Source organism: Alosa pseudoharengus, unplaced genomic scaffold (genome assembly GCF_046254945.1).
Source record: "Alosa pseudoharengus isolate Yale_2024_CS ecotype anadromous, Long Island Sound unplaced genomic scaffold, YU_APseudo_1.1 YU_APseudo_1.1_scf_13, whole genome shotgun sequence".
In the NCBI taxonomy this organism is placed as follows: domain Eukaryota; kingdom Metazoa; phylum Chordata; class Actinopteri; order Clupeiformes; family Clupeidae; genus Alosa; species Alosa pseudoharengus.
In genome coordinates, this window is record NW_027468598.1 from 26489027 (window position 1) to 26517013 (window position 27987).

The following is a 27987-nucleotide window of genomic DNA, read 5'->3' on the forward strand; positions in this document are numbered from 1 at the left end:
TTTGTATGAACTGTCACATCACTCAGTGATAAGCAAAAGCTAAAGGATTATGGTATTGTTACACAAGTTAGGTATATTTGCAAGGAATGAAGAATAAAAAATCTAAATCTACAAAGACTGGAGTCAACAGAAAGAAAGGCAAGTTAACATTCGTCACCCTCGACATCCAACATCCGTAGTAGCGGTTAGCTATTGAACAGTTGAGATTGTTTAGCTGTTGCCATTAGGTAAAGTAACTAAGTTGCTAAGCTAAGTGATAGCAAGCTAACAAACGAACATGCTATAGATAGAAACAATCTGGAGTGAGAAGCATTTCAAGGATAGTTTAATCTCATTAAACAGTGTATATCGTAACGAGACCTCAAAAAAAGCCTACTAGACTTCTTTGAGGGTTGGCTAAGTTTGTCAAAATGTAACGTAACGTAACGTTATACCAACAGTGTTGAATCTGGCTTAAGAGTTAGAAGCTAGCCATCTAAACTATGGTCTTTGTTAATGCAGAAGACAAATCCTCACTGTAAACTTAGCTTCAGAATAAATGGACGAATGCATTTCTTTGTACGCCCACTGCCTTTGCCATTAACGAACGACACCTCTCCTGACAGTTCCCAGTGATGTGTTTCCCTCGACAAGTCTCCCACCGCTTGTGGAGGGACAGTTGCGGTGCTTTCTCCGAGTGACTGTGAGCAGGGTCCTGTGGACGATTACCAAGCCCCCACAGAACCCTCAGATCAGGATAAGATGGTGGGGAGAGTCGTCTTCCGGAACTCTGTTCCGTCCAAGGGATGGGTCTCTTGTGGCACAGAAGGGTATTCAGTCCACTGCCCGCTTTCCTGTTCGCTGTGGACCAAAGCAGTTCGCATCCTATTTGACAGGTAAACCTGAAAGGGCACTCTATTTCTGTGCTTGTTCATCACTGCACTCCACTTATGTGCAAGCATATTCGTGCTCTGTGGACGTTCTTATCTTATTGCAGTGATGTGAATTCATATGTAAAATGCTGGGAACTCCTGTTGATTGAACCTGTTGAACTAATTCTACTCTGTCTCGATGCAGATATGGGCACCCTTGTTCTGGATGTTGTGACCAAACCTGACCACTTGCCTGTGGCCCGAGCTCAGATCACTGGACTGTCACGTCTCTCCCTGTCCAACTCCATTGGTGGATTCTTCACAGTAGTTTCGCCTACATCGGAAAAAATGGGAGAACTACAGGTGTGTGAGGATGAGGGATTAGACTATTTTATCTCAGAAATCTTAGTGTACTGATATGTTACCGTGTGTAGGTCTCAGGCAATTCCCGTGCACAGCCCATTGAAAATGGTTTTATTCTTACATGTTAATGTTTTAAAAATAGTGTACTCAATCAAATATCCAAAAGAAGAAATCTGCGCCTTACACATTGGCTGTCATCAGTGTTGGTGCGTGCTATGCACTGAGGATGGGGTCACTCAAAGCATTTTGTGCATTCAGTTCCATTTAGAACTGATTTACACATTACATTTCAACATCTAGTATGCAAATCAAATATTCATCAAATATTCTCTTATTTAACGGCTACATGTACTGTAGTTATGCAATGTGATGTGATGAATCCTCCATCAGGTGGCGCTTGCGTTGGAGCCTCTAGCGGAGTCCTATGACGGCAGCAGCTCATTCCCCACCCCTGACATGAGCCTGGACGTCGCACCGAAGACCCTGCCTGATCAGAATGTCCTGCTGGTGCCATCCAGGCCTCGCTCTCTCTCTGGCAAGGAGTCACTGGCCAGCGGCACTAATACACCACGGTAAGCAATCCAGAAGGACGATAGCATCTAGCAGAGAACATGACAGAGAAGAGTAATACAAGAGTATTTGATATAGATTTATTTACCATGTGAAATAAGAGTTTATGTGTACTTGTACTTTTCAGTTATAGTTTGACATATAGTAGGTCAAATGCAGGATATGTGAAGAAATCTTAATTTTGATATGAATGGTCGAAATTGCATTACTATAAACCAGCTAGTGTCTCCTGAAGATTATTGTTGTTTTAGTAAGCAGAACTACCAGTAATGTTATGTTATTTATTGCATTATTGATGATTATTGTTATCGTGACTCCTTTTTTGGCTGTGGATCATTACAGGGGAGTAGATCACCTATACTTTCCGGAGAATTCGAGAGGTCTGTTGGTTCATGGTCAGTTCGGACCAGAGGAAGGGAGACCTACAGGAGCTCCAGATAGGCCCCTCGCCTCTGCTCAGAACCAAAAACCAAACGACCTCCTCACAGGTTAGGCTGCAAGAGTGAAACGTAATAATAATGTAAAAGTAACGTAATTGTAATCTAATAGTAACGTAATAGTAATGCTGCATGTAAATCATGAAGCGCATGTGTTTCATATATGTTGTGCCAATTACATGGACATAATATATGTTATATTTACATGGATACATTCAGTGCATCTTTAAATGTACCGGTATGTGATATACACTAAAAACAGAACACTTGCTGGGTTAGATGAGCACTTGGTCACAGCAGTGGCACAGTAGAATGTGATCCCTCACTTACAAATGATTTACAGTAGGTGATATCATACAGTGCAGTTCATAATACAATAAAGACATACAATGCAATGTAGTATGTGAACCATCATGAAATTGAACATGTTAGAGTATTGTTGTAGCTGCAATAATGGTTATGTCACTCACTGGTGTAGGCAAACTGTGTTGTGCTGCTTCACCTTGAAATGATCTCTCCTTGTCCAGCTTTGCTTGAGCGTGGCAGCAAACTGCGGGAAGCCATGGTGATGTCATCACTGAGGACTGAGCTGGACTGTGAGCCAGTGCTGAAGGACACAGCATTACCCCTGCCAAAAGACAACATCAGATCTGCCTCTTTACCGTGAGTAGAATCACAGCTTTATAGTCTGCAATATCAGTTCTAGTCAGGCGTCTTCCAAGGCTGTATTGATCATGATGACTTTTGATGTTTTTATTTTATTTTTTCAGGATACTTAATGCTAAACAAAAATCATAGTGCTACACAGGAAATTGGAAATATGTTTTGGTTTAGATTTTCAGTTGATTACCTTTCTCGATTAGTACAGTTCAGTGAGTACAGTGCAGTTGGTTTAGGTGTAAAGCTTGTGTATAAGTATCTCTTGCGTTTCTCCTTCTCAGGCTGCTTCTGCCTTCTTCTGGGAGGTTATTTCATGAACTCCTGAGCTCTGGCATCAGCCTGCCACAACGCCCACACAGTCCCACTGCCCCAGACATCCCAGAATGCACCGCAGACAATGAGAACAGAGCTGTGGAGCTGCTGCTGGGCAGGTGAGATGATAGAGATGGAACTGCATTATGTAAACAGTTAAAGGAATACTGAAATTAATTTGTTTTCATATACGGAATGAATGAACTCTGTGTTTATGCGTATTCCCATGATTAATGCGTATTACCGTTATTAGTTAAGTTGTGAGATTCAGGAGCAACTTCCTGCATCCTGATCTTTCCCTGTTTTTTCTCTACAGTATAAATGGCTCGTTGCTGGATGCTTGGGATGGAGAGGGCTCCCCTCCTCCATCACTGTCCGCTTACAGTAGCCTGTGTCTGGACAGCGAGCTCAACGACCCGCAGTATGACGAGAGCCTCCTCGAGAACCTGTTTTACAAAGCTCCGGTCAGTAAACCAACGTACTGGTCAGTAAGCCAAAGCTCCAGTCAGTTAATTAAGCTCTGGGCAGTATACCACATGTCCTGTCAGTAAATGGGACTGATGTAGCGCCAAGCACATTATATACTGTCTCCAAACATACTCTGACTTTGAGCATAGTATGCCATGCCAGGCCCTTTGCACGGTAAACTGTATACTTTGCTTTGGCTGGTCTTTTCTAGATTTCTGACTCAAGTGACCATGATGGTGAACTGGAGGATGGTGGGAAGTCCCTCCGAGGCAAGAGAGAACGCACCAAACAGGGCAGGTCAGTCGTGAAAACATTTCTGTAAAAACTTTAAAACTACATAGGAAACTTAGGATAGAACGAAGAGGGCATTAATGAGTAATTATGACGCATAGAAAAACACAAAAAAAAACATGACTGAGTTCAATAAAAATTCATACATTTGATGTCTTTTATGTGAACTCCACACAGAGTCCCAGAGGACCAACGGGTTCCAGAGGGCAGGAACGTGCTGGCCGGGCTCAGCCTGGATCAGATCACCACGCTGGGAGGGATGCGACTAGCACGGGTAACCGTCCACTCCCTGGCGGTTCCGGCAGATAGCTCTGTCACAACACCACAGAAGATGACGGGCAAAGGGAGGCCACCCAGACCAGTCTCCAGCAAGAGATGGTACTGCCCTTTGATTTCAGACCTTTTGATTTTCAGTATTTCATTTAATAGAATATAATATCTCTACTGTCATTGACCAAGTGCAACGAGATGAAGTGTGCAGCATTCATACACTATAGCGTAAAGATCAATAAATAGGATAAATAGTAATAAAGTAAGAAACATTATAGCCTAATTAGTATTCACCATGTTGGTAAATTGTACAACAGTTCAGATGTACAGTGCAGCAACACAATCACAACAGTACAGAAGTCCCTGCTAAAAGCCATGAAGCCATGAAGACAGCTGAAAAGTAGAACCCTGTCAACTCGGAAAATGAAACCCGTAGCTATCCTTGTGTGCGTTTCTGATTTCTAACAGCGTAGATTGCACACAGCAGGCCGATCTCTATAAAAAGGTGACATCTGCGTTCAGTTGTGACCCTGTTGTTTTATTGTCTGTGTGCCCTCCTGGTTCAGCTCCTACTCTGTGGAGTACGTGTTCCCCGAGTCTCCATCTAGTCAGACTCCACCAGCAGAGGTCACTCGAGTCGTCTCCAGCAAAGTCACTGGAGGAGGTGAGAGTGTTTGCATTCTATACGATTCATCTGCCTTTTATGAATTAATTTCCACCTTACCGGGTAGTTGCTGCTCTGAAACTGTTTTAAGTGGGTTGGTTACCTACAGTTGCTGTTTTTCTTTTGTGGTTGTAGTTGGTTGCTGCTCTGTATCTGTTTTTAAGTCCTCTGGTGAAACATGTGGTGGTGAAGTGTCATAATTGATTAAAATACTTGCTTGATAAAAGTATTTTTGTTATTTGTTTGTTTGTTTGTCCCAGTTGTAAAGTTTCTGCAGCGCACTGTGTTTCCTGTTCACTTCAGTGGAGCTGCCTTAGAGCAGTGGTGGCAGACAGACCTCACCCTCAAAATATACTCCAGGAAGAGCACTCAGATGAAGGTGTGGTTGGTGAACCCAGCATGACTTCATAATCCTTCATAACTTAATAATCCAACATAACCCCTTCATTACCCAGCATAACCCCTTTATAATCCAGCATAACCCCTTCATAACCCAGCATGTCCCATTTATAATCCAGCATGACACCTTCATAACCCCTTCATACCCCAGCATAACCCAACATAACCCCTTCATAAGGGCATTTTGAACAAACTATATCGAACTGGAAATATTGAAAGAGACCTATTTATTGAGTAATTCTCATGTCTTTTTTTTTTCCAGCCTGTTCTCCTAGGTACAGCAGCCTTTCCATTGCGGCCTGTATTAGAGAGCGAAGACTTTGGCCATATTATTTCATTGCCTGTTCAAAGTGTCGAGGGATCTGCTGCCAAACAGGGAGTTGGCCCTCTAAAGGTATCAGCCTACTCAGACAGATTACTCTCCCATTATTGGTTCTGTGTGTCTTCAAAATGGCCTCAGTAGGTTATTTATGAACCCTCTTCATTTTTACACACTCTCTTAGACCAACACTTAGGCCGTTATTTTTAAGAGCGGTGAAGTGGCATTAGTGTCCCAGGGTTTTTCATTTGGTGCCAAATAGTCCTGAAATTAAAGTGGAGTGTCGGCTCACTGGCATGCTTTCATGCACTTGCATTTATTCTGCATGACTTGTCTTAGACTTTAAGGCCTGATTTCCAGTACATGGATTAAGCCTAGTCCTGGACTAAAAGGGCATTTCAGTGGAGAAAAAAAGCTTTTGGTCTAGGACTAGGCTTAATCCTGGTACTGGAAAGGGATGTAAATAAGAACATTGGTGTTTGTTAACAGTGTGCACACACACTTCAGAAATGTATCAAATACAACAGGTGTTTATTACTCATGGATGCAAAACAAAACAAAACAAAAAACTATTTCAAAATGGCTGTTGTGCTTTCACAAGTGTGCAAGTTAATGTCATTACTTCGTCCATGATTTCATTGATCATGTGAACACTTTGCGGCGGCGCTCATAATCTAGCAGTGACTCATAACGTAGTAGGAACACTGCCTTTCCCCAAGTGCGAGTCACAGCCCCTTTGTGCCCTGTCCATTCAGGTGTCCATTCAGCTGGCTGTGGACAGTCAGGATTTCACCACCAAGAAGAAGTCCTCAGCAGGCTCCAAACCCACTCTCAGCCCACACAAACCCCTCAGTCCTCATCGCCCGGACCCAGACCCATTCTCCAGACCTCAGTCCACTGCCCTGGGCGCTGAGCGCGACCCTCCAGCACCGTCGCAGCAGCAGCAGGGCAGCAGGACATCTCGCAGGGACGCTAGCCCCGCATCAGTCGTCACCTTCGCCCAGGGCGTCCAGCCAGCCCACCCCAGGAGCAGCCCACCTCGGCCGGGCATGAGGGCTTCCTCACGGGGGCCTGCGGAGGTGGAGGAGGAGGAGAACGAGGTGCTGCTGCACGCCTTACTCATGGTGCCTGATGGGAAGGACTTGAGCTGTGGTCCTTCCTTTCAGCCGCCCAACGTTTACCTCAACTGTAAGCTGTTTGGGTCGGACGAGACCGCCAGATCGGTAGTCAGCTGGGGTCAAACCAACCCCGCCTTCAGCTTCATACAGGTGAGCAGTGCTGTTTACCTAATTACCACTTATTATGAGTGGCACGTCGGTGGATTATCGTGCAATTTGTGTCATTGCTGTATTCGCTGCTGGCAATTGGTCTCCTCTGCTCCACTGCCATTTGGCAGCATATGATGGAGGATTATGATTCATATTCCCCCCGGAGCGCTATCTCTCCTGCCAGGAAAGTTCTGCTCAAGCAGTACAGCATGTGGCCAAGTGGGGCTCCAAAATAATATTCCATAAACATGGGAATATATGATGTAATGCAAAATACTCCGGTGGACGCGGCCAATGAAAATTATTTAAGATGTTTTTCATCACAGATGAATGAATGCGTTTGGATGTGTCCCTGCTTGTGTATTAGTGTGCAAATTGTCTGTTATTTTCTGCGTGCACGAGCATGTGTGTGTGTGTGTGTGTGTGTGTGTGTGTGTGAGTGTTCGTGTGTGTGTTCGTACATTCATTTGTAATTCATGAATTGTTTCTGTGCTTTTTTGATCTGCTAGTTTATTTTTGTATGTGCATTAATTCTTGTTTGTGTGTGTGTGTGTGTGTGTGTGTGTGTGTGTGTGTGTGTGTGTGTGTGTGTGTGTGTGTGTGTGTGTGTGTGGTACAGGTAGCTCCTGTGGCGTTAACCCATCGTCTGCTGGAGCGGATGAAGAACAACATGATGGTGATTGAGGTGTGGCTGAAGGCGGGCGGTCAGAGTGAGGACCGGCTGCTGGGCCTGGTCAAACTCCCCCTGCACCAGTTCTACATGTCCTTCAGGTCAGGGCCCAGCACGGGAGCACCACTTTCAGACCCGTCAACACAGCGCAACGCGCTAGATATAGTAACGCATTAAGATATCAGTTACCATATAAGTTAAAATATGTACAGGACAGTGTTTTACATTTTTGGTGCTGTTGTTTTATGATGTTTGCTTTATGTTTTTTTTTATTTTTTTTTTATAGACTTATGCAAGGGTGCATTGTTTGAAAATGTGGGCTATTGCTGGTTGAAGATTGTTATTACATTTATACTGGTTGAAGATTGTTATTACATGATTACATTATAATACTCATACAGTTAGTTAATGAAACATAATAAAAGGTAATAAATGTTTAATATCAACAGTCCAAAACATATTAACAGGTAATAATGATATATTGTTACAAAGATAAGAAAGAGTTATTAGTACAATGCAATATTGACCTGTTTACTCTTTTGATTTGTCTGCAGGGACAACAAAATCACTCACCTTCTCCTTCAGGCCCAGTATCCTGTGGTGGCAGTGGACAGCCACATGCCCATCGTAGATGTTTTTTCAGGCAGTGTACGGGGCAGCCTCAGGGTCCTTCTGGCCATGGGCATGGCACAGCAGATTGTGTCACTGCAGCGGATGAGGGAGGAAGAAATGTACCCAGTCACCCAAGTTCCAAGACCCAGCCATTTACTGGACCAGATACCTCAAAGAGACACAAAGGTCACAAAACATCTTCTTGGTGTTGTTGTTGTTCTTCTTCTTCACTTCTTCTTCTTTAATATACACACTGCTATACTAGCCTAAGGTTATGTGCAAATACCATTAAATATTATATTAAATATATTATAGAACGAAATATTACATAAATACAATATTAAACTCGTTTTCTTTGTCTTGTGGAAAAACGCCCGAAATGAATCGATATGTTTATTTACGTGTTTGGTGATTTACATGTTTGGTGATTTAAATATAGGCTATTGGTCAGATCAGAGCAGTAAATGTAATGCATACGCCAGTCCTTAAGATTGGCATGATTTTTTGATACGTTTATGGCTGTCAGCACCAGATGTAAAGGCTAAGAAATTGCAATCAATTCCTGAATCGCAATCAGTTGAATAATTGTGATAATCAAATAGTAACCCAACAATGATTCACAGGTCTTCCATCTCCCTGGGCTGTAGTCTGACTCTGACATCTGACCCCGTGTGTGTCCGTACAGGTCAGTGTGGGTGTGGCGGAGGCTCTCGTGGAGCACGTGTTTGTGGTGCGGGTAGAAAAGGTGCGGGGTCTTGCCCCTCTGCAGTCCACTGTATGGGGGGAGGCAGACTGCTACATCCAGTACTCCTTCCCCACCCAAGAGAATGAGGCCAAGCAACAAGCTGACCCAGACATTGTGGAGAGCAGTAAGCACTGTTTCATGTGACATTTATTTGTTTGGAAAATACTATACTGTATGTGTTATGCTGTACATCTTAGGAGAGAAATTCTGTTGTGGGAAATTATTGTTTTTCACAAAATAGAGGGTCTTATCAGCTTTATATATATATATATATATATATATATATATATACATGAATACATGAATACATGAATTTGTCATACATGAATGACAAATTCCCCACTGAAGTTCTATTGTATCTCCTATTACAACCACACAGAAATTATGTTTGAGTTGAGTATAATGGGTTTAAAGGTCCAGTATGTAGGAAATAATGGAAAATAAACTGTAACCATTCCAAAAATGATCACCATATTTTGTCAGAGAGTAAGGAAACACAATGAATTGAAGTAATGGCTTATTTGACAACATTACTCTAACCCGTAAAACCCATGAAAAAAAATGAGTTACGGGGCGGAATCTCTTGGAATTTTCGTTTATGTTTTGAACGATTAATTCTAGAATAGCGTATTAATAATGGGCTAGCGCGTCCTCCTATTTGGGTTGCCAAATTAGCAAAGGCCAACTGTCAACAGCTGTCAGTTGTAGTCATGAACGCCTACGAGAGGCAGGAACATTTCCAAAATTAAAACAAGAAACAAATTAAGTGGACATCGGAGGAGCTTCCTGAGATGGTGACGTCTTCGTCAAATGAAGAATATCAAGTCTGACGCAGAGCTGGCCATATTTCTCCACAACAGGTAGCCTAGGCTAAACTTCATCTGCATAGCTAACTTCAGCTAAATATGTTACGTTGGTTAGAGAGGTATTTTTTGTTTTCACTGTTTCCGTAATGTGTAGCTGGGTCGTGGTTGGAGAAACGTTAAAGCAGATGCAGGTCAACTAACGTTAGCCAAGTCTTCATTACATCTGGCAACCCAGAAGAGGCTCGCGTCTGGTAGTCTTGAGAACGTTCACCAGTGTTTTGATTTTGGCCTACAGAACGTTCGGTAACAATTCTACAAATCGCACCTTTAATTATCCAAAGCCACATTCTGATGACTTAACCGGTTGTCATGGTGCCTCCCCCCCCCCCCCCCCCCTTGCCTGCTGTCCTCCCCCAGGTGTGACTCTGAGGCCGTTCCGCACGGCCACCACCCTGTGTGTGCCAGACCCCGTGTTCGGCCACAGCGAGACCCACGTGCTGCTGGCGCCGCCTGGGGTGCCCGTCCAGAAGCTCCTCCTCAGCTCCCTCTCCAGCCAGGGCCTCCGCAGCGGTGGGGGCATCCAGTTCGATGTGTGGTGCAGGTGAGCAGTATGTGTGTGTCTGCTTGTCTGTCTCTTTCTCTCTCACTCTCTCTCTCTCTCTCTCTCTCTTTCTTTCTTTCTCTCTCTCTCTCTCTCTCTTTCTTTCTCTCTTTCTTTCTTTCTTTCTTTCTCTCTTTCTTTCTCTCTTTCTTTCTTATGTGGTTCTGTCTTTTGTTGTGGTCCGATGTGTTCTGTATGATAATCCACTAGGGGGGGGCCATCAGTTCACATGTAACTTAAATATCAAGCAGTGCTAGTGAGAACCAGAAGCAGAACAATACAATTTCATCATCTGAAAGATATCATTCCAATTCCAATGCTTGCTGTATAAACTCATTGATAGGCGTAAATCTCTCCCATTGGTTCTCTGCTCCTCCCTCTCCTGTGTGTAGGTATTACTACCCCAACGTGCGGGACCAGCATGTAGCCAGAGGGCTGTTGCTGCTTCCAAAGCTGTGTGGGTTGGTCACCATGCAGAGGCAGCAGCAGACAGAGGCCCAGCTGATCTCCATGCCACTCATACCCAGGACAGAGGGCAACACCACTCACCAGCCAGCACCCTCAGGTACTCCCTCATGGTCTGTTTATCTCTCTCTCTCTCCCTCTCTCTATCTATCTATCTATCTATCTATCTCTCTCTGTCTCTCTTTTTCTTTCTCTTTCTTTATCTCTCTCTCTGTCTCTCTCTCTCTCTCTCACTCTCCCTCTATCTATCTCTGTCGCTCTTTCTCTCTCTCTGTCTCTTTTTCTTTCTCTCTTTCTTTCTTTCTCTCTCTCTGTCTCTCTCTCCGTCTCTCTCTCTCTCTCTCTTTCTCATTCTCTCTCTCTCTACATGGGCAAAGCTGGCAGCTTTTGGGCTTTTTTGTAAGCCAACTTCAGAAGTCTATTTATTGCAATCAATTGAACTCCAGTGGACCTGCATGTACATGTGTAAAGTATAAACACTGGCCTGACTGACTCCTCCTGTGCTCAGGCTTCCTGGACGTGAGCCTCCAGTATAAGCACCGTCCGCTGAGGAGCGCAGGGTCCAGAGGTGGTGCGGGAGCCGGGCGATTCGTCACCCTGCTGGTGCAGATACACAGAGCAGCAGGCCTGAAAGCTGCCGCACGGTGAGGCCGCCACACACACACACACACAAACACACACACACACACACACACACACCTACACACACACCTACACGCACACACACGCGCACACACACTCACTTACATACAAACACACACACACACACACACGCACCTACTTACATACACACACACTTACATACACACACACACACACACACACACACACATACACACTTACAAACTAGGGGTGTAACGGTACACAGAAGTCACGGTTCGGTTCATACCTCGGTTCGGACATCACGGTTCGGTACGAGTTCGGTACAGTGGAGGGAAAAGCAAAACAAAAATGCAGAAAGCATTTTTTTTTGTACATGTCTCAGGCTGTACCACCTAGTGTCATACAGTCTCTTCCCTGAGCTATCTGCAACAGCCTGAAGTGTGTAAGATGTAGGCTAAACAGTACAATAAGTACAATAAGTACCCAGACTCCATCTGTAACTTGTAAACAAAATAAGACAATCAGCTCTAAAACTGAAAATAGGCCTACAGCATCTCTTATTTCTGAAAGTGCAAATTACATAGAAAAATTATTTTTAAAAATCCACTTAAGCAAGACCTTCAACATCTGTGTTTAGTTGTATATGGAAGGGTCTACAATTTGCCTCGATATTTTTTTTATTGTGTGTAAAGTAATAATCTAGCCTACTAACTGTGAAAATATCACACTATTTTGCCTTTTTAAAAAAAACGAAATTGCTCCTTTCATTTCATAAACAGACTACAACTAGAAGTCACGTGACTTTGCCCTTTGACGTTAACTCACCGTAGCATGGTTTGTTTATTAGCCTGGTTAGCGTTGTCACTTTATTTTACTGTCTATGCACTTAACACTACCAGAACCTCATGTGAGAAGTTACAAGTTACCCCAACATAAAGGTAATTACCACGCGATTTACATAGCTTTCTGTCATTACGAAATCATTTAATTTAAGCCATAGGTTTTGGCCCTATTTGTATGTGTATTCAAAGGCTGCTGAAGCGCAGGGGAAGTTTTTTCCCCTCATTTCAGTGATTGGTAGCCTACATCATCTGGGTGATGGCTTCGAATATGTGTAGCATTTTTTCCACTCACATACCCAACAACTGCTGAACAACGCCGACACACAGTTTCATCTTATCCACCACTCTTTCGTCTGTACTAACGTTACTGTAACTGAAGTTCTTAAACGTCCGATCTTAAAGAGACCAGCGGATCCTCTAACTCTTGTGGGTCTAACCTTAGTGCTGCTAATGACTGACGGACTCGACCGACGACCTGACAAAAAAAACATAGGCGCCAATCAGAGCTTCAGAGCTAAGGCGAGGCTACAGATTAGCGTTAGGTGTCGCTAAAGAACTCCCGAAACTCTCGCTACTTAACAGTAATTGCGCATGACATTAATTAATCCACACACGAGTTGTATGCATTTTTATACCGTGTATTCTCCGTGTAAATTCATGCACCGAACCGTGACGCCCGTACCGTTTCGGTTCAATACGAATACATGAACCGTTACACCCCTAATACAAACAAATACACACACACAAACACACACACAAATGCTCATACACACACATACACACACACACACACACACACACACACACACTTACTCTTGCACGCACACACACACACACACACACACTCTTGCATGCTCACATGCTTCCTGGTACACTCACAGACACACACACAGACATACACACTCTCAGATACACACAGAGAAATACCCATACACTCGCCCAAGCACGCTGATATGCAGGTATGCACAAACTTGCACAAACAGACACACTGGCACCAACATCCATAGAGTGTGTACATAGCGTGTCTTTTGGTAAGCGCATGTTTATTGTTGTGTGACGCTTCTGTTCCTCCTCTCTGAGGCCGCCGTGTTCCATGTTTCATTAATCTTCCATCACAGAGCTGTTTCCCGTAGATGACAACACAATTCATCGCACTATTCCAGTAGATGTCAACACCATTCGTCTTTACTCCTCAGAACTCGTGCCAGCCCTCTGTCTCTCTCCCTCTCTTCACTCCACAGGTGGTTGGCCTCAGCGGACCCCTCGCTGCGCTACTTTGCCGACGCCGGCGTGAACGCCTACGCGAGCCTGCGGCTGTCCTTCCTGTCGGAGAGCGAGCGCGTGTGCACGCGCGTGGTGGCGGGCACCTTCTGCCCCGAGTTCAGCCACCAGGTGGAGGTGCCCTGCAGCCTGCTGGTGCAGAGGGAGGGGGCCGTCACGCGCAGCCTGGCCGAGCTGCTGCAGGATGCCGAGGCCGTCTTCACCGTCCACAACCGAGACCACCGCAAGGGTGAGTGACAGGGACGGGGTCGGTAGGGGTGGGCAGGGAAAGGCAAGAGGGTGGAGAAGGGAACTCTGTCATGGCTGAATGGAGGTGTTAAGAAAAATCTAAAAACAATTAGGGCTGTATCTAATGATTATTAGCACTGTAGATTAGGGCTGTATCTAATGATTATTAGCACTGTAGATTAGGGCTGTATCTAATGATTATTAGCACTGTAGATTAGGGCTGTATCTAATGATTATTAGCACTGTAGATTAGGGCTGTATCTAATGATTATTAGCACTGTAGATGTAGATAATTTTGTATCATAATCTATGTAATGTCAAATGGCAGCAATTCCCAAAGAATAAGAGGATGTCCATGAATGTCTCGTTTGGTCTACACACCAATATGTAATATATTTAGTTCATATATACTTAGATAACTACTTAATTGTTGCAGTTCTAAAGTCAACTTGAGCTGTGAGCAAGTGACATTGAACAAATAGAGGAATTATTAGTGTGTGTGACCACCCTTAACCTGGAGCACAAAGATGAGAGAGGGCTTGGGGAAGGTTAGGCAAGACACTGGAGAAGGGAACTGAGTGTGAACTTGTTTTGGAAGCCTGTTTTAGTGCAATACCTCACACCGTGTATTTTTTGTTGCTGTAGGAGTTTGTGCTTCAAGGTCTAAAGAAGCAGTCTTGGGGACCATAAGGATTCCACTGGCAGATCTCATTCGTAAAAGAACAGGTACGGAAGGCTTTTTAGAAATACAACGTGTTTTCATGGTTTCTACAGCAAGAAATGTAGAACACTCTGTCTGAAGAAATATGTCTCCAGTAGCATCAGTCACAACTACATAAAAGTAACTACTACTATAGACCTATGTATCAATATGCTTAGCAGTCAGAAGATAGACGTTTCTGAACTGCTTTATTCAAGTGAAGCCATTATCACTACAACTGTAGATAGAATAGCACCCTCTACTGGTGCACTGTGGAAACAGCAGTGCACCAGTACATTACAGCATCTTTTATCTAGATGTGTGAAGATCCTCTGTGTTTTTCCTCCATCCAGGGATCCAGGGCTGGTTTGGTCTCTCTCTGCCCCAAGACATGAGCCCCTCTCAGGCTTCCCACTGCTCCGTAGGGGGCCTGGAGCTCTCCCTCAGTTTTGCACACCACTCTGACCGCGACCGCATGGTCAAGGCCGCCCGCGGCATCGGCTGGGAGCCGGACCATGGGGATGAAGATGATGATGATGGTGAAGATGCAGCTGATGAGGACGAGGGTGCCAGAGCGAGGAGCGTGTCCGTGACGGTGGCCGTGCCTCGAGTCTGGCTGCCGCTGCACAGCCTCGTGCTGCCTGGCGACTCTGACCTGCTGCGCTCCACCTACTGCTACTTCAGGTGAGGGCTGCTGGGCAATACACGTGTATATATATAAAACATATTGCAATTTTAGTATGTCAATATTGTCATCTTGTCATGTTATTTTTTTTCAATATCAATATAAATGTCAATATAAAAATTGTACCATTTATCACATCGGCTAAACATCTTGACAGCATTGTAAACACAATACAAGTTCAATCCTGACCTTCATAACAGTTTATGCAGACCCTCATTTGTGGTTAACTGTTCATCCTAGCCTACAGTTTGAACTCCTCTTTCTGCCCACTTGCTCTACAAAATGACTTATGTATACAGTCATTGGTTCTACATGTGAACTGCCCATGTTGCTGCACATAGGGACTCAACTGCATCAATAGTATCTCGATTTTTTGTCATGGGAAGGAATTATAGTGTTATGTCATGGACAATGCCATATGGTGCGATCTTACCTCAGGTACAAGCTATACGACCACGATGCCTGCTGCTCGGACCTCCGCCATCCAACCCTGGACAAGCCAGCAGGAGTCCGGGAGGAAGACTATGACGACGTCAACGAGGACGACGAGGGGCAGGAGGAAGGGGTAGCCATGACGACGGTGGCATTCGAGCGTAGCTCCGCGGTGGGTCTGCGTTGGAGGCAGCCGCTGCGCTGGTACCTGCGTGAGGAGAGGCTGGAGGTGCAGGTGTGGGCGGCGTACGGGAAGGGCCGAGGTGCGCGGCCTTGCAACACCGACACCCTGCTGGGCTCGGCCTACGTAGACCTCTCAGCGCTGGCCAAGCCATCCACTCAGAAGCTGACCATCAGCGGTGAGTCTTCCGCTCTCTGCTCTGTTCCCTCCTGCTTTACTGACATTTACTGATATTTGTTTTTTATTATTATTTATTTATTTATTTATTTATTTATTTATTTATTTATTCATTCTGCTCTGTTCCCTCCTGCTTTACTGACATTTACTGATATTTGTATGTATGTATTTATTTATTTATTTATTTATTTATTTATTTATTCATTCGTTCTGCTCTGTTCCCTCCTTTATTGACATTTACTGATATTTTTTTATTTTTTATTATTTATTTATTTATTTATTTATTTATTTATTTATTCATTCTGCTCTGTTCCCTCCTGCTTTACTGACATTTACTTATATTTGTATTTATTAATTAATTAATTAATTAATTAATTAATTAATTAATTATTTTTCTCTATGAGGCTTTGGATGATTTCGCTCTTCTTGAGTTTACCTTCATAATATGTGTGCTCACAAAAAATGTATATATATATTTTTTTTTTACTGTACCAGACTTGTTTAGGATTCTTGAATATATTCTTAAGTTTAAAGCAGCACTAAAGAAGATTTGCTCTAGGGTTCCCCCTACAGTTGAGAAGCACAATAATAAACAAACTAAATATGTGTCTTTTGCTACAAACTTTGAACACAACTCTGATACAATATAGAGGGAATGCACAGACAGCAGTCTGTAGAAAGAGAGCTCCCGATTCCTGTAGCATGTCATTTCCATTTAGATTTCGGAGGGGGGATTTAGTATTCCTACCCGAACACAGAAAGTTGCTAGGTCGGTAATCGCCTATAGAGGGCCGCTCAGACAATAGCAGAAGTGCCGTTCGTCATTTTATGCGGTTATGTGCCATCAAAATGATTTTGGAAATGTTATGTTCAGGTAAAAAAAAACTCTTAAGGGTGCCTTTAATTGCATTTTTTAACCTTCTAGTAAGCTGAGCTGTTGTATATGGTCACTTGATGATCCTTGTGTCTCTCTCTGTGCTGTGCCCCCACAGGAGTCTACCCCCTCTTCAGACGCTCTGCAGCTGACCTCAGCGGCGCCGCCGTCAGGGTCCACATCACCATGACGCCCGGCCCTGCACTGCCCGGCTACGAGAGTGACCCCCAAGCGGATGAGGAGGAGGTGCAGCAGCAGCAGCAGGAGGAGGAGGAAGAGTGGGAGGCTCTGGCGACGATGACAGGCACCACCACACGGCAGTCGCACACACATAGCCAAGCTCGTGTGAAGACAGCCTCGAGCAGGGAACCTCCAGGGTCTCCCAGCCCAGAGTCCAGGGAGGAGGACACCTTCGGGGTCACTATCACTGTGGACAGGGCCATGCACCTCAGCCTTAAGGGTAAGCCACAGGGGCCTCCGGCTCTGACCATCTGAGGGGTGTAGATGGGTTTGCCACAGGGGCCTCTGACCAACTGAATGTGCTCCTCAGCCCATCAGAGGCCTTTCATGGGTAAACCAAAAGGTGTTAAGATGGCAGAAGTGACGATTGGAGAATCATTGGGTCTGTAAATAATAGGTTCTGCTCACAGTGAGAATGTGGTTGACTTCTTCACTCTATTGAAATACTTTCTCATTGTTTTTTTTTTTTTCTACTTTTATTGGTAAAATCCAACATATAAACTCTGTTACTTCTTACGCCTCCTGTCCTCCCTCCATTCTGAGCCAGAATAAGTTGTTTGTGTTTTGATGTTTTATTTTATGGATTTTAAGTATTTTACTTTTTTCAAGGTTAACCGGTAAATAGCTGATAATGCATTTCCCACTTCCTCTGTCTCACCTGTGTGCTGGGGTGGTGTCTGCCCTCAGGGTGCCCGCTGTCTGAGCAGCGTGGCGGGGTGCCAGGCTACTGTGTGTCCTACGCCACGACCGGCCCCGCTGGCACAGTCTCCACTGACGTCGTGCAGAACAGCAGCTGCCCAGTGTGGGACCATCATCTGGAGTGTCGGTGAGTCACACTGCTTCGCTGACACTTTCACACTGAACAGAGCTTAGAGCAGATCATAACATGGGTGTCTTATGTCCTCATACATTTTCAGAGAGTAGAGAAGCTGGAGAATTAAGTGGTGTGGTGGTGAGCGGCTCAACTATCTGAAAGGAACACGCAAACTTTTTGGCATATTAGCCTTTTTGCCAGAGGGAGGAACTGTAGGCTAATTGGTCTAACCCACTTCCAGTGAATAATGCAAAGCTGGGTTAACAGTGTCAGACTGAGTTATTACTGTATTGCACATACAGAAAAGAGAAGTGTATGTATCCTCGTATCTAACTCTTGGGCAGACGGTAAATTCGTTTATTATGACCGCTGCACAAGCGAAGCGGCGGTCATGTAGGTTTAGCCAGAGTTTTTTTTCTTCTTTTGGATTTTTTTTTTCTTGTGTCAATGATTCCCGTGACACTGAAAGACCTGGCTGCATGAAACTTGGTGGACATGTAGCCCCACTAGGATGACACGGATCCATTGATTTTCGTTTTTAATCCGTCACCCCCCCGCCACACCAGACCCCCTGAAATGTGGGTAGGGCGGACACAGTTTTCTGTGAATATCTCGATAACCGTAGGGCCTTTTTTTTGTATGTTGGTCTCAAGAGGCCATCTCAACCCATCCCATAACCACTCATTTGCGGTATAGTGCTACATAGTTAAAAATGAAAAGGCAAAATTTGACATGTAAGATCACCATGCTGAGTTTCGTGGAATTCCGTTCATGGGGGGGTCATACAATAAATGAATGTATGTGTACATTTAGTGATTGTACACCAATCGGTCTGTAGATAGTGGAGTTGAGCGAAGGATTGCACACACCCACACGCATAGATGCACACAAACACACATAACCACACACACACACACACACACACACACACAAACACACACACTCACACACATAAATACACCCACACACATGAAGACACACACACATTCACGCACGCAGGCACACACACACACACACACACACACACACATAAACACACAAGCACACACACACAGGCATGCACACGTACACAAGCACGCACCCACCCACCCACACACACACACACACACACACACACACACACACACAGACACCATGACCCCCACACACACACACACTCTCAAGCGAACACACACAGAGAAGCACACATGTACACGAAAGCAAACACACACATGCACACACTCATTTACGTGCAAGAGTAGAGGAAGGAGTCAGAGATGGAGACAAATTGCTAGAGTGATTTATTTTTTGCGGAGATAATGTGCAGGACTGGGCGGCGGTCATACTTTGTACCGCTCTGCGGTACATCTACTTTCCCAAAAAGTTGCCATGTTCCTTTAGCGTTTAACGCTGTGCAGTTTCTAAATGTGATCAATAATTGGATGTCCTGTTCTCATGTACTGATTAATTAGTAGGTCATTTTTTTCAAAGAATCCTACATATAATCAGAAACCCGAGGGATATATACCAACATGGGCTTTGGTAGAGTTTTCTCTGGACTGTACAAATAAAGCTGCAGTGTAACGTAATGTATGCTTAAAATAATGTATAATGCATAATGTATGCAGACCTGTAAAAAACCTCTCTCCTGTGCTGTGTCATAGGCTATCAAAACAGCTGCTGTTGGATCCACAGCAATCTCTGGTCTTCAAAGTCTGGCATAAAGGAGGTAATGAACACATTTCCAGCCAATTCCGTTTATGAACACACTGGCTCTTTGGCCAGCCAGGACACAAGTCATCCCTCTATCTTGGGGACCAGAAAAATACAAGCTGGCTAAAGTGCCTTCCGTGCATAAACCAAACTGCCAATCATACATCCAGCTGTAATTGGATTAGTTGTTGAGCTCAGATATCAACCAAGTTTCATCAGACTCCAGGACTGCACCTCACAATAGGCACTAACATGCTCTTTCTGCGTTTCTCTGGATCTGGGTGTCCCCTCCCTTCTTTCCCCTGCTAGACGTGGAGCGTGTGATTGGCTTTGCCACGGTGGACCTGTCTCCGCTGCTGTCTGGGTTCCAGTCGGTGTGCGGCTGGTACAACATCACAGACTTCAGCGGGCAGTGCCAGGGCCAGCTCAAGGTGGCCGTCGCCCCGCTGAGGGGAGTGCACGAGCTCCGACGGCACAGACAGGCGTCTGCAGAGGACACCGCCAAAGACTCCAGCGTAAGAGGGGTGATCTTGTCAAGTTGTAGTCATGATCTTGTAGTCATGATTTTCTTCATTAACATTTGGACCGGTATTGTTTGTTTTGCATTTGAGGAACACAAATGACTGTAAACATGAAATACTTAACATGTTATTTAAAAAGTAAAAATAATTGGGGATGGTTGCTATGCCAGTCATGCTTTTAGCCTAATGTGTTACTTGGGTCTAAATAAAAATTAGGTCTTAACTTCATCAGAAGAGAATTAGCCCCACAAAACATCACTGTCTTCATCTGGTTTGGGGAGATTGTATATATATATATATATATATATAATGTTAACATAAGCATAGATATGTACTTTGTAAGGCCAGCTGTGTAGTGTCCTGTGGGTTCTAACGTGTGCTGGGGGCTTGTAAGGCAGCTGTGTAGTGTCCTGTGGATTCTAACGTGTGCTGGGGGCTTGTGTGTAGTGTTGTGTGGGTTCTAATGTGTGCTGGGGGCTTGTGTGGCAGGCGGTGTTGAGCGGTCTCCCGCTGTGTTACCAGACGACAGGCCTCTACAGCGCCTTCCCCAGCCACATCAGCCGATACCCAGAGCAGCACATCAATGCCTCCCCTGAGCGCCTAGAGCGCCTCCTGTCTGAGAGGTGAGGCATTACGCACACACGTACACACACACACACACATACACACGCACATGCACACGCACGCACACACACACACACGCCTACAGCGCCTTCTGTCTGAGAGGTGAGGCATTACACATGCACGCATTCGCACACACACACACACACACACACACGCCTACAGCGCCTTCTGTCTGAGAGGTGAGGCATTACACATGCACGCACACACACACACACACACACACACACACACACACACACACACACACACACACACACACACACAGGGGCCGAGGTGATGGGACAGCTGGGCGTTTGCGCTTGTCTTTACTTGAGATAAAGTGCCTGGCATGATTGAGTTTCCTTACAGAATGTACACTATGTTTATAGTGTAAATAGTTTAATCTCTTACTGTGAAAATTACAGGAAAAGAAAGCACATACAGAACTATGCAGTTGAAGATTATATTCGGTAGAGTCTATTTTACCAGCCAACACTTTGCTACCCACCAGTCTTTTCACAGTTCTGACATACCGGTACTGTATTTTAAGTGTTAAATAAAACCATGCAGAAGACGCACCAACAACATACCTCAGAAGTAAATGTTGTGGGACACTGGAAGCCTCAGACCCTGCTGTTTTCTCCCTTTGACATCACAGCAGATCGAGCGATCGGCACGAGGAGCACGTGGACAACGTGCGTCAGTTCCACCAGAGCCTGCAGGAAGGGGAGCAGCGGGGCACCGCCCCACCTCCGGGCACCGCCGCCGGAGACTCCGACCCCAGCCGCTCCGTCCTCTTCTCCGCACTCAGGTGCTCACCCAGGGGCCTCTGGAAGACTAGCGCACACAATACTATATAATGTACTTCATCTACTTCAGCAGAAGAGTAATATTCAATGTATCAAGTGTGACATGTGAAATAGTGCAGCAACTAAGAATGCGGAGAATGCGGGTGCTAGGCAGAAAAGAAAAATTGTGTTGGATTTTTCAGAGTAGCAGATCTACTTAGCAATGTGACTCTGGGAGAATACCTTGTTTGCCAGAGGTATCTCTGTAATTTCCTGTTTACTGACCACACCTGTGTATTAACCATAGTGCCCAGTTGCCCAATAAATCAGAATCAAATTGTGCGTTAAACAAAAAGAAGAATGAAGCTTGTCGTTCTACTAAAAGTCTTGATCTCCTTGTAATGCGCTTGGTGTATTCAACAATGTTTGTGTAGGAAGAACCTGAGTGAGCTGGACGACATCCAGCGTTACTTCAGCCGTAAGCTCACCACTCCCACCTTTCCCTCCGTGAGCCGACGGGAGGAGGAAGAGGGCAGCAGCATCCCTCGGCAGCCCCAGGAGGAGCGCAGGCACTCGGACGCAGACGCCCAACAGCTCCTGCTCAAAACCAGCCGCCTGGTGGGGGAGGTCAACAGCATCTTCAGCGGTGAGTAGTAATAATATTAATAATAATAATTATAATAATAATAATCTTTATTGATATAGCACTTTTCAAAAGCCAAGTTACAACATGCTCTGAGTGGCCCTCGCAGCATAAACCCACTTCTGCTGTCCGTGCCAGTTTTGGGAATTCACACTGCCGTTTTTACTGTGGGTTTTCAAGTGATTTCAAGTGTTAGTTATGCATATTTATATTTACCCAGCTTAATGTATACAGGGCCTAAGAAGCAACCTGATTCCCATAGTGATCGCCACAGTGGTTGCCTGTGGACCACCAGTTGTAAATCTCTGCTTTGTGCAGGTCCACTGATTTTATATTTTATAGTCGACTTATTCCACTTAATTGTGACTTCCTCATGTTTACTTTCTACAACTAGAGATATTTATCCAAGGGTACAATTCAAGAGCAGATTGGATGTGGGTGGGTGGGTATATAGGTTCATGCGGCAGCATGGAAGGGGATTCCTATTTTGACACAGTACCGTGCCCTGCATGCATCTTTCAGATGTTGATTGTTTTTCTTTCTCCCTTGAATCCTTCCATTTTCAGACTTGCCAACCAGTACGCATTTTGTGTAGTGGCTACTTATTTTCACATCAATTAAAGTATGCCGGTATGATTTCTTACTTGAAAGTACACAAAAACGATCAGACATCCAACTTTCCCGGAAAGCTCCCTGGAGCGTGTGAATTAGAATCTCGCACAAATTGATTAAGAGTGAGAGAGAAAGTGACAAGACACGGTGAGAGAGAATGACAGGCAAAACATAGCGATTGGCCTCTGTTTGAGCTAGTTTTGCAGACCGACCTATCAGTTGTTTCTGAGGGCGGGCTTTATCTCTTTTGCTCTCTTTCATTATATGTAGCTTGCAGCAGCGATATGACTGAGGATTCCAAAAAAGAAAATGTAGGCTAACAAGCACACGCCCCATGCTTCACTTAAGTGTATCTCTGCCTATAGACTTGAGGCAAAACTTCACAGTGTTGCTCGTGTTACTTTTTTTCGGCACTCTGTGGGCTAAATGAAATACTTGCTAAATTGAGCTTAACAATTGTTACTCGCAAATTTGCGTCGTTCCCCTCAGCTTGCCGATTTGAAATCCTTTGCGAAACTAAAACAAAAATCTGCACTGGGTGCGATTGTGAATTCACCTAGGTTGGCAGGTCTGCATTTTCCCCCTCCGTCAATCTTTCCCTTTGTGCTTCCTTCCATCAATTCAGGTATGAGTGAATCACACATGCTTTTGTCAAACCTTTCTGGCCTGCCGCCACGCCCCCAAAGAGAACTATGTCCATCAGTAGACCAACAGTCATCCACAGCTGGAGCCAAGGTGGTGCCTCCACCTTCTGAATCCCCAGACTCTCCCCCATTCTCCCCTAGAGACTGTAGAACACCTGAGGGTGATGACCCCACAATGACCTCGTACAACCCTGCAATGACCTCGTACGACCCCACAATGACCTTGTATGACCCCAGTGTGGCGAGAGAACTTCCTGTAGAAACCTCGGAGCCTCAGAATGGCGACAGGAAACCGGCTTCTCTGGATGACGAAGAGGAGGAGCTCAAAAGGTGCTTCTCTGAAGAAGAAGGGTTGGAGGAGCAGGATGAGCGTGAGGAAGAAAAGGGGGAGGAAGATGAAGAAGAGGAAGAGGAGGAGGACGATTATGATGACGAGGAGTTTGAGGAGACCCTGTTAGAGCCCCGCACCCTAAATGAGGTCACTTCCTTGACAGACAGAACTAGCCCCTGGACAAGCATGGTGTCTGACCCAGACCTGTGTTCTGTAGAGGAACTGGAGGAGCGGCCATCAAGGGACCTCCCCTTGATGAGGTCCAGCCTGGAGGAGGAGAACGAGGAGGAGGAGGATGATGGCGACGATGAGGACAGGAGGGACATAAGGGAGTCCACACAGATGGAGAGCGCCCTGGCTTACACATCCATCAAACCACACCGGCTCCAGGACTCGGACTCTGAAGGCTCAGATGCAGGGAGTTCTGATGCAAACGACACTTTGATCGAGACTAGAGTAACGCCACAGAGACTAGAGGAGGAGCAGGACCGCATGTCTCCACCACAGCAGCAGGGAGATTTCTCATCAGGCACTGAAGAGAACACCACTCCCAGGGGTCCTGGCTGCCGAGACACAGAGGGGGAGACCTCCGTGATGTCAGCCAGCGGTGAATGCAGCACAAGCCCGAAACAAGATCTTGCTGGTGACATAGAGGACCAACAGAAAGAAAAACTGTATCCTTTCTTTACATCACATCTTAATAAGAACTTGCTGGGGTTAATATAAAGGTTATAACACATATTTTAACAATTTAAAAGTTTATCATGAAGTGAAGAAGACGTGATTCAATTGGATGTCAGTGTCAGTATTTGTTAACTAGTAACATAGTTCGGGGTCAGAGCTGGGTAGGGGGGTGGGGGTGTGGATTGGTCTTATTACCTGAGTAAAAGGTCCCCAATTGTTGAACAACCCTTCTAGTACTTGCTACCCATGCCTTCATATCACATGACAACTTCTTTGTACTATACACATCATTTTTCTCAAAGACCTTGTTGCTTCAAACATCACTGTGTGCATCTTCCTTTACCCACTCTGTAGCTGTGACGTGATGGACTTTCCAAACTTCTTCCTTCCCACTCAGCATCTAGAGGCTTCCATGAGAGCCCTCCGCCTGGCCCCCATCTTCCCCCTGGCAACCTCTGACCCAGTAAGTGTAACCTGGACTGTGTTGACTGGGCAGTTCAGTCACGACCTACTGGATACCGTTACGCAAACACACATTTGTTTTATTATTTTTATTATTATTATTATTATTATTATTATTATTATTACCGCTGTCAAAGTTAATCTGTGTTAAAGGAGAATTCCGGCAATTTTTCACATAGATCTCTAATTCTCGAGGTCACCGAGTACTGTCGGTACAGAAAAAAAACAATGTTGCGGTCTAACAGCTATAGCAGCCAGGCAGCTACAGTGCTACACTCTGGGGGCAATGTTAAAATCATGCAATCTAGCTTTAACAAGTGTTTATGTTTAAAATAAAAAATGGGCAACTAGCGCATTATGAGGAGATGATTGCTGGATGTGACAAAAAATGTTATGGGCTTGAAATCGCCTGTGATCGCTGACTACACCTTTAGTCTTTGTTTTCTGTTCTTCTTTTAAAGTTATTGCGCTGGACAGTTTATAGCCCAGAGTAAGACAACAAGTGTCCTTTGACAAAAACATTGATTGAACTTTACTTTACAGTGTTATACTTTATGTTCTGTGAAATGGACTCTTTAACATTGGGCCTCAGATTGATGACATAAGCCCTTTTTCCATAAAAAAGTGAATTAGCTTAAAAACGATGCGCATCAAAAAGTAAGTGCGACACGTGATGGAAAAGGACTTAGATCGATGTAACGTCGGTTTTGTCGTGCTAAGTTAATTCACTCACCAGAGGTGGATGAACAAGAGTTAATTCGACATTAATGTGATGGAAAAGGGTTGGAGCGATGTAAGTTACAGTTTACAGTGACGCCTGCTCAGAATGTTCACAAAGTTGGCGCGAAAATCTGAATTTTGTCTCGCGCATACAAAGACGTTCACCTCACAATAGTGTTTCATTCGCTACCTTTGATACATTCGGTAGAAGTGTTCCATTTGCTACATCTGTTGATGGAAAACCATCCAGCCCTGTAGAAAAATTTGCATTAACAGGGACGACATCATTTTAATTTGCTAGAATCAAATTTGTTGAATGGAAACCAATTTGGTGCTTCTAATATTGCTCAAAATTACATCAAATTATGAGTTAATTCGCCTGAAAATCTTATGAAAAAAGGGCTATATATTTGTTTTGTTCTACACTTTCTGTTCTAAATTCTAAATCATTTTGTTGGCTGTTCACTGGACTCGTAAAGCCCATACGTCATAGTGTGGTGGTTTCTCACAAGACCTGCAGTAGTGTGACAGACCTGCTGACTCATCGTACACCTGTGATGTTATTCCTGTCAGGCTCATAGGAGAACATACTTTCATTGTTGGTCACCCTGTTCTGGTATCCCTGCCAAGACCTTAAGCACTACAGGAGGTGGCAGCCAACCCCACGACAGACACACACACACACACACACACACACACACACACACACACACACACACACACACACACACACACACACACACACAACCCCTCACACACTTATACACACGACACGCACAAACACACCCACACACGTCAGGGGAGAGTGTGACTTGTGTAATCCGAGTTGTGAAAATATCTCAGCAGTTATTGCTGGCCATTGTGCATTACTCCATGCCCATGTATGCCTTCGCCTGGAGTGTGTCCATGAATAAACCTCATTAAGAGGGCTGCGTCTCCCAGAGATCATGGGGTTCCCTGCGACGCTCACAGCTCTGAAGTCAAGTATGTGTACTGCTTCAAACTAGCCTTCAACTGTTCCACTTCTGGGTTATGTAAGGAACAAAACAACATGTGCCTCCAGGCCTTTAGAAGAATTCCTTCCAATGACCAGAGCATGCAGCACACGCTGTTGTCACTCACACACGTCACACAATGACCTTTTAGAACCAGGAAGTCTTTTGACCACTACCAGCCAGACCATAACACGTAGGAAAACAAACCGATAATGCTGAAAGAATATTCTTTTGCGACTGCTTAAAGATTTCCCACATTTTACCAAAGAGCTGTGTTGCAAAGGTATGGGTGAGATGCCAGTGCTGGGTTGGTATGAGGTCCCTAAAGCATCTCTGCTTTCCATGCTTTTGTTTTCAACCAAGTGCCACAGAGTTTTGTTAAGGAGGTGAAAGGTTATTTATGGCCATTGAGTAAAAGGACATTGACTGTCTACGCTTAGCCAAAAGTGAAGCCACTGGAAGGAATTTTAAGAGGAGATTTAATCAAATATGGTATTTTGGTGAGACCTGTCAGATTTTCTGTTCATTGCTGCGCATGCTCTGGCCTCATAAATCACCTGACGCTTAATTACACCACCAGAAGTTAGTGCCTGATATTGTGTAGTTCATGTTTCTTTACTGCCATGGCCTATGCCAGTTATGTCTTCAGTAGATACCAAGGTATAAGCAGAGATGGTTAACTATAAAATCTTTGGTATCAGTCAGACTGGCATGCCTGACCTCAGGGTGAGTGCAGACGTGGTGTGTAGGCTGCTGGGGTGTTACTCAAGATAGTCATTCCGAAATGTTTGAATGAACTTTACTGGCACCTGTTCTTCATGTTCTTTCTGTTCTTTCATATTGTTTATTTAGACACTCGGAATGGGTTACACACTGTGAAAAACAAACTGTTCTTTGTGTTTCCTCAGAATGATGGCTAATTATCAGCGCTTTTAGAAATGAAGAGATGTTTGTAATAATTAAACGCTGATCGTGTGGCTTTCTTTTCTTAAAGGAGACATCTCAGGCTACCGGAATTCCACATCGGACTCGTCCGAAACCAAAGTTCACACCCTCCGCAGCCAACAGAGAGGAGACCAAGAGGATAGCAAAAATATTTGCCTCTCATTTTAAGGATGAACACTAGCACTTTTTACTTTGTTTTATTCGTGTGTGTCTGTGTTTGTCTTTGTGTTTTTTATGTGTCCACATGTGTTTGTGTGTTAAGAGTTTTAAAGCATTTCATGATCTAACTTGGCTTTGTGTGTGTTTGTGTGTTTGTTTGTGTGTATGTGTGTATGTGCATAATTTATTTCTGTTTGTGACTTTTTATACAATCTGAAGTATGAATGATGTTAAGTCCGGAATGTGTACAGTGATTTTTGTAATGTCAAGTAAAAATCAAGTGTATGTACTTTTATTAAAAAAAATAAAGGTTTTTAAAGATGATTTTTGACTGCAACCTATTTCAAAACGGGTTGTGTT

At 44.5% G+C, this 27987-nt stretch overlaps 1 protein-coding gene across 1 annotated transcript; it reads left to right on the forward strand.

The window, feature by feature from the left end:
- c2cd3 (C2 domain containing 3 centriole elongation regulator) lies at positions 1 to 27951 on the forward strand. The gene is made up of 34 exons (XM_076282675.1): positions 1 to 138; positions 606 to 875; positions 1057 to 1214; positions 1605 to 1786; positions 2127 to 2272; positions 2749 to 2884; positions 3163 to 3312; positions 3510 to 3657; positions 3873 to 3958; positions 4130 to 4330; positions 4789 to 4886; positions 5147 to 5265; positions 5548 to 5679; positions 6360 to 6872; positions 7492 to 7643; positions 8097 to 8340; positions 8840 to 9023; positions 10123 to 10306; positions 10699 to 10871; positions 11280 to 11415; positions 13458 to 13726; positions 14371 to 14451; positions 14779 to 15109; positions 15549 to 15901; positions 16893 to 17234; positions 17702 to 17840; positions 19472 to 19536; positions 19830 to 20035; positions 20531 to 20664; positions 21306 to 21455; positions 21867 to 22078; positions 23313 to 24336; positions 24701 to 24809; positions 27518 to 27951. Exons 1-34 carry the CDS (start codon positions 87 to 89, stop codon positions 27647 to 27649), a joined length of 7011 nt encoding a protein of 2336 aa, XP_076138790.1. The 5' UTR covers positions 1 to 86; the 3' UTR covers positions 27650 to 27951.
- The last annotated feature ends 36 nt before the right edge of the window (positions 27952 to 27987 follow it).

What these genes read in the sequence shown, in the direction of transcription:
- c2cd3 (XM_076282675.1), top strand. Translation starts at nt 87, where the DNA reads ATGAAGAATAAAAAATCTAAATCTACAAAGACTGGAGTCAACAGAAAG. An exon ending in ACCTGTTTTACAAAGCTCCG is followed by an intron (nt 3,658 to 3,872) that starts GTCAGTAAACCA and finishes GGTCTTTTCTAG; the next exon opens with ATTTCTGACTCAAGTGACCA. An exon ending in CCCTGGCAACCTCTGACCCA is followed by an intron (nt 24,810 to 27,517) that starts GTAAGTGTAACC and finishes CTTTTCTTAAAG; the next exon opens with GAGACATCTCAGGCTACCGG.